This window comes from Scyliorhinus canicula, chromosome 2 (genome assembly GCF_902713615.1).
Source record: "Scyliorhinus canicula chromosome 2, sScyCan1.1, whole genome shotgun sequence".
NCBI lineage: Eukaryota > Metazoa > Chordata > Chondrichthyes > Carcharhiniformes > Scyliorhinidae > Scyliorhinus > Scyliorhinus canicula.
The window spans coordinates 47,998,179-48,005,492 of record NC_052147.1 but is presented as its reverse complement, the minus strand read 5'-3'; the positions used below and the strand labels follow the sequence as shown (position 1 = coordinate 48,005,492).

General features: G+C 37.9%; 1 protein-coding gene across 1 annotated transcript in view; it reads right to left on the bottom strand.

The window, feature by feature from the left end:
* Nucleotides 1-951: 951 nt before the first annotated feature.
* Nucleotides 952-7,314, bottom strand: part of mark3a (MAP/microtubule affinity-regulating kinase 3a) — a 236,405-nt gene continuing 230,042 nt past the window's right edge. The window contains 1 exon segment of the mRNA XM_038777504.1: nucleotides 952-2,496. Within this exon segment, the coding sequence (XP_038633432.1) occupies nucleotides 2,151-2,496 (346 nt within the window). The 3' untranslated portion in view covers nucleotides 952-2,150.

Here is a 7,314-nt window from a genome sequence, read left to right as displayed (position 1 = left end):
ACCATCTCGTTACTATTTGGTGGCCGATAGACTACTCCTATCAGTGACTTTTTCGCCTTACTATTCCTGATTTCCACCCAAATGGATTCAACCTTATCCTCCATAGCACCGATGTCATCCCTTACTATTGCCCGGATGTCATCCTTAAATAACAGAGCAACACCACCTCCCTTACCATCCACTCTGTCCTTCCGAATAGTTTGATACCCTCGGATATTTAACTCCCAGTCGTGACCATCCTTTAACCATGTTTCAGTAATGGCCACTAAATCATAGTCATTTACGATGATTTGTGCCACCAACCCATTTACTTTATTCCGAATACTACGAGCATTCAGGTAAAGTACACTTATGTTGGTTTTTTTACCTCTGTTTTGAATCTTAACATCTCCAGTTTTATTCCTTTTGTTATTACTGGGCCTATTCACTGTGCTCCCCTCAGTCACTGTACCTTGTACTGTCGCCCTTATGGATTTCTGACTATGTCTTCTCTGCCTTGCACTTTTCCCCTTACTTCCTTTTGTTTCTGTCCCTGTTTTACTACCTTCCAACTTCCAGCATTGGTTCCCATCCCCCTGCCACATTAGTTTATAGAACTATACCATAAAACTAAAGAAGAGGTGATCTTACCACAAAAATATTTGCAGAAGTACAGTGTGCTTTTTATATGTCTGGAAGAATTTATTTTATACTGTTTGAAAAACAAAGGGTTTCCAAAATGAGTGAAGAAACTGAAATACAAACAATTGATCTTCCATTTCACCAGTTTAGATCTATGTCATTTTATGGGTGTTATCCTTTGTTTCTGTTGCTAGTGGGCTAGTTAGTAATGTGTGAAAGGGGGGGGGGGATAATATTTATACAGCTAAAATACTGATTTAGAGTCATATTTGTGTGCATACTTACATGCATATTTTGCAGTGAGTAAATTGATATGTGACATTGTAGAAATACATTTTAGTTTCTTTTCCTTTAATGAAGAATTGTGAACCTTAAATGTTGACAACTTACATTGATTTTGTAACTCCCGGCTCATTACAGAACATTAAAAAAAAATGAAAAAACAAACTGTATAACAGTATGATACTGCCCGCAAAACTAAGTTACATTATTTACATTCTAAAGGACAGTGCTGATAGTTTGAAAAACAACATAAAAACCGCATACTTAAATGAATAATGTCCCATCGTGCCCAATTGTTAAATTACAGACTCAAACACTTTTACTCAGCTAGTATGTGTGCAGGACAGACTGTATTCTGTATTAACAATAGTTACAGCTAAATAAAGTACGGCCGAACAAAACAGTTTCCAATCTAAGCTTTACTGTAAAGAAACCAAAACAATAAACATATAATTTTATGCCCTAATTGTTTAAGGAATAGTCTTAGATGGTGATATTTTCTACAATAGAGAAATCCGAAGTGTGGTTTCGCATCTGTGATCTACAGTACTTAAATCATTTCCAAATCACAGCACCCTTGGCTTAACACAGGTAATTTATATCATCACAGGCCTAAATACAGCTGAAAATTTTCTTTCATTAGCAGAACTTCTTGTTTTATAATATGTTTTACAGAAACAGCTAGCCCATAGGTACACACCTTCCACTGCCTGAAGGCCATTAAACACAACTGATGGAAAATGAGTTTATTTGCTTCTTACAATTCATTGTCTTTGAAAAGCTAAGCACCTGAATCAGTACTAACAGTGGAAGATATACAGGTTTGAAAGTACAGGAGCATCCCCATGTCTCCCATTCAACAGCATTTTATTGGAACAGTTTTTTTAAAATACAGGGATCATACTTACACAGAATGGATAATTTTCAGTTTGTTCCGTAAGGAACTGACTTTGAGCCAATTACAAATGTTTGCAGTAACTCAGCTGAAGGGGCAAGCTGTTCAGGGAGTCGGATACTGACTGCTGTAGTGCACTTTAAAAAAAAAAAGAAAATCTATTCTTTGATCAACTTCCCCATCCCCTCAGCAGCTTGTGAATTTTCATTTTTTTTTTACAATACCATGATCTGAAATTGCGAGAAGTTATTGCATAAGCATTATCCTATACATTTTCTCAATAAAGTTCCACCAGTGTTCAGAAAAAAACACTGATGAAATGCTGCTTAAGAAACTATAGCTTAACCATATTTTACAGCCTTAATTCATTGGCAATTTTGGAAGCAATGTTTTTAAAAGCTATGGATGTTCCTGATATTCGCTTAAAACGAACTCCATTAAGTGACAGTCTTGGCAGTTTGCAGACCTCCATCTCCCATTGGACAAGGTTTTCTGCATGCCCATCGCCATGGACACAGAAGAGCAAGAAACGCTCACGCTGTTCATAATCACAATTGTTTGCATCAAGAACCTTTCGGATCTCCCTCATCATGTCATTGGGATCCATGGAGCTGGTTGTTTTCATACTCCAGGTAAATCGGAGTGAACGGGGCTTTGCTTCCTTGATTTCGTCTTTTTGATCCCCAGATACATTGCGACTGCAGAAGACAAAAATTGGGGAATTAAACACATTAGAACACAGAACTACATTGTGCTGCTTCTACTCCTTTCCTTTATTTTATAAACACACACAAACTGTCAACAAGCAATGCACCAAATACTAGCTAACTACGTATTAGGGTTAGTTTCTCAAGAGCTGCATGATATTAATATAACTAAACTGAAAGTATTATTTTCATCTAAAAATATGAAAACAAACTTCATTTGTATCAAGATTTGCATTGTTACATAATTTACAAGGTTGACTTTGCAAAAAGATTTTGGATGAGTATCAATGTCAAAGTAGTAGTATACATAGGAACATCTGAATTAGGAGCAGAAGTAGGCAATTCAGCACTTTGAACCTGCTTTGCCATTTAATCAGCTCACGGCTGATCTCTTCCTGGTCTCAAATCCACCTCCCTGCCTGTTCCCCATATCCTTTTAACCTGTTTTGAAAATCAAAAATATATCTATCTCCTTCTTGAAATCATTTAATGATTCAGACTCCACTGCACTACGGGAAAGCGAGTTTCACACATTTGCCACCCTCTGCGAGCAGTTCCTCCTCATCTCAGTTTTAAAGCAACAGCCTCTCAACCTATATCTGTGGCCTCTCATTCTAGGTTTACTTTATCCATCCCTCTTAGTATTTTATATAGCTCGATCAGATCCCCTCTCATTCTTCTAAACTCTAGCGAGTATAAGCCCAAACTGTTCAATCTCTCCTTTCATCCCCGGAATCAATCTGGTGAACCTCACCTGAACAGCCTCTAATGCTACCACATCCTTCTTCAAATAAGGAGACCAAAATTGGACACAATACTCCAGATGTGGTCTCACCAACACCCTATGCAATTGCAGCAACACTTCTCTACTTTTATACTCCAGTCCTTTTGCAATAAACGCTAACATAACTTTTGCCTTTTTAATTACGTGTTGTACCTGCATACCGACTTTTTGCAATTCATGAACAAAGACACCCAGATCTCTCTGCCCAGATGCATTTTGAATCGGCTTTCCATTTAGATAATAATTTGCCTTTCTATTTTTTCGGCCAAAATGGATAACCTCACACTTATCTGCATTAAACGCCACCTGCCAAATTTTGGACATTTCTCCTAGGCTGTCTATATCCGTCTGTAAAATCTTTATCTCCTCTTCACTGCCTGCTTTCTCACCTATTTTAGTATCATCCGTAAATTTTGCTATGTTACACTTTGTCCCTACACTGATCCCACGAGAGAAGGACCAATTTATCCCGACCCTCTGCTTTCCGTCAGTCAACTAATCTCCAATCCAATCAAGTACTCTTCCCCCAATCCCCTGCGAACTCACCTTCTGGATCAGACTTTATTGCGGCACCTTGTCAAACACCTTCTGGAAGTCTAGATATACCACATCCACAGGTTCCTCTTGGTTCCATCCTCAAAGACCCAAGCAAGTTTGTCAACCATTACTTACCCCTCATAAAACCATACTGCCAATGGTGTATTGAGGTGGTCTTTTCAAATGTTCAGTCTTCTCCTCCTTAATGCTTGATTCCAGCAATTTCCCCATCACAGAGGTCAAGCTAACTGATCTATAGTTTCCTACTTTTGGTCTCTCTCCCATTTTGAATAGGGGCGTCACATTAGCGTGTTTCCAATCCACCGGGACTTTTCCAGAATCCAGGGAATTTTGAAATATTATAACAATGTATCCATTATCTTTGCTTCCACCTCTTTTAATACCCTAGAGCATCAGGTCCCAGCAACTTATCTGCCTTTGATCCCATTAGTTTATTCAATACCTTCTCTCTATTGATGGCTATTGCACCAAATTCCTCTGCATTAACAGCAGTTTTTTGAAAACCTTTAATATCCTCTACCCTGAAGACAGGTAAAATATTGGTTCAGTGTCTCAGTCATCTGTGTTTCCCATTATTACCTCACCAGTACCTCTAAAGTGCCAACATTTACGTTAGCTATTCTCTTCCCCTTTATATACTTATAGACGCTTTTGGTATCAGTGTTTTATGTTGTTTTCTAGTTCCTTTCGTGGTTCATCTCAGCTCTTTTAATTTTATTTTTAGTAGCCTTTTGCTGAACCTTAAAGTCCTCCCAATCCTCCAGCTCACCACTAGCTGTTACAGTATGGTATGCCATAGTTTTTGCCTTTTTTGTCCTCTTTGACTTTCCATTTTAGCCATGGAACATTTTCCTCCCTTTTACAATTCCTCTTCCTCTCAGAAATATACTTTAATTGAGAGGTATTTACTATCTCCCTGAAAATTGTTCCTCAACTGTCCTACTCTCAATTACTTGTGCCCAGTCTACTTGGACCAACCCTTTCCTCAGGCCTGAATAATTACCTCTGTCCAACGCTAAAACTCCTAGAGTTCATGAGTGAGTCCATGAGTGCACAGCTGTTAAATGGTGTGGGAGCACTTCCAGAAGCTGTCTCTCACTGCTTATGCTCTGCATTATGAATTCAAAGTACATTACGATGCAATATGAAATTTAAAAACAAATCAGCTTTTTGTAACACTGGGAACTTTCATAAACGTAGCCTGGTATGATTTTCCTGGGGGAAGTGAATGTTGCTTGTATCTCCTAATATCAAAACTGAGCTACCTGAAGTGCTGAACACTGTAGAAATACACAGGTGTGGAATTTCTCGTGAGAATGTAAGGCGTCGCAAAGTGCAACAAACAACACACTGCAATCTACAGATGCTCATTTCCATTTTGCATATGTGGTACATCAGTGTTAAATGTAACTTTCTTTTAAAATCTAAGATATATACACTAAAAAAAATGACTGACTGCAGCACTGTGTCAGTTGAACTGTAATTTTCAACATCTAACAACTAATCCTTCCAAATATTTATTACCGGTACTTTAAAAATCTAGTCCACTATTCATAAATACATTTTTAAACCTAAAAAATGGTGTTGATCTGGTGCTCAATTGATTAATCTGCTGTACCATAAGGTGGAGCAATGTGTTCAAAGTTCACATATAAAACATATTCAAACAAAAACAAGCAGGTTAGATGTTGCAAAACAGTTGCATTATTAAGTTCCAAATAACAGTAAAGTTTAGAAAATTTTTAAAAACTTGATAACTGAGTTCCAAAACAACTTTTTGATCAGCCAGGCATCCAACATGCAAAGAAACCATAACCACATTGACAAGTTTCCTAATCAAATGATTAAGAAATCCACAAAGGTAGAGCTGTCACTTAAATTATGCCCTCTCATATTGTAGGGACTCCAATTTACCAAAGGTTAAAAGACTGATGAGTAAGATGGTGATATCAAGAGTCTAATTGGCTAAAATTGTCACAAGTAGACTTGCTTGCAGAGTACTGGTAGACTTGCCGCTGTTCATTTAGCTTACTCCATTAAGAGTTTCAGTTTGCAGAATTAAATGGAGCTGAGTGCAAAGTGCCTCAGATGCCTGTGCAAATCCACCTCTCCAGGTGCCATTGATGATCTAGGTTTGCTAATCACTCACTATCGCTGCCATGGAGCAAAGTTGACCAGCCTGCTTCAGATATTGGCTATTAAATTTGCCAGAGAAGATTCCCAAGAAGGATCACTAGTTGGTGATCAGACAACTCAAAATCACGTGTTTGGCCCTCAAGCAAGTAGCACACACTGTTTCCAAAACAGCACTGAGCAGCACAATTTATTACTGAAAGTGTGATTTTAGTTATTTCACCTCATGCTTCCTTTTCAGAGCAAATTTAATCTACTTCCCGCATGCAGATTTTAGAATATATATTGCGGGGGTACTGTTTCTTTTGGTGCAATGATCTTACTTATGCACTAGCTTTTTAAAAAGGCACCAGGGTGAAGGATTTTAAATGAAATACTTTCTCTTTTTGACGCCTATAGTTAGCATCGTATTCATAGGTATGATATGGTATGGGTTAGCTCGAGAATTCAGTTCCCCTTTCTTAGTTTAAACACTAGTTTTTAGAACTTCACTCTCAGAAGGTCAAACACTACTTTCATTATTGAAACATTTCCATTTGACTTTTTAGCATATTGGCCCAGTGAGCCTCTTCCATTTGGAATTGGGTAATTTGATGGTCGGACCCCTGGCAGTAATGTGATGGAAACAACTTTTACAGGGGCTGGTTTAGCTCACTCGGCTAAATTGCTGGCTTTTAAAGCAGGCCAAGCAGGCCAGCAGCATGGTTCGATTCCCGTACCAGCTTCCACGGACAGGCGCGGAATGTGGCGACTAGGGGCTTTTCACAGTAACTTCATTGAAGCCTACTCGTGACAATAAGCAATTTTCATTTTTTTCATTTCATTTTTACTGATAAATCTGGAGTGAATTTGAATCTAGATCCTAAATGCTAAAAAAGGACACAAATTTAAGTTGCAATCTTTATTCAAATTGCCCTGGATTAACAGTGACAAAGTATTTAAAACCTACAAATAGAGTTCATTCTTCCACTGGTCTTTAACTTGTAGAATTATAACAGTGATGACTTTCTTTGAAAACCTCTGTGTTATACTTGCAATATTACATATTACTACATACTAAATGTCAATGAAAATTTCAACAATTTTATCAAAGGAAGTATCAACAGTTCCTGAAATTGTATTTTCAAGCGACCAAGTTTCAGGTATTTTTAGCAGGCTAATATTTGGTTGTACTGAGGCACATTTACTAAATATATGCACATTCTCACCTTGAGCCCTCAAATCTCCCGTTTCTCTCAGGTTCAGTTGGGACCCTCAATGAAAGCAATCCGAAAGCACAAGTGAGTAAAGAAAGAAGAAAATTCTTAAGCTTGTGTTATGTAGGCTGTTACAAA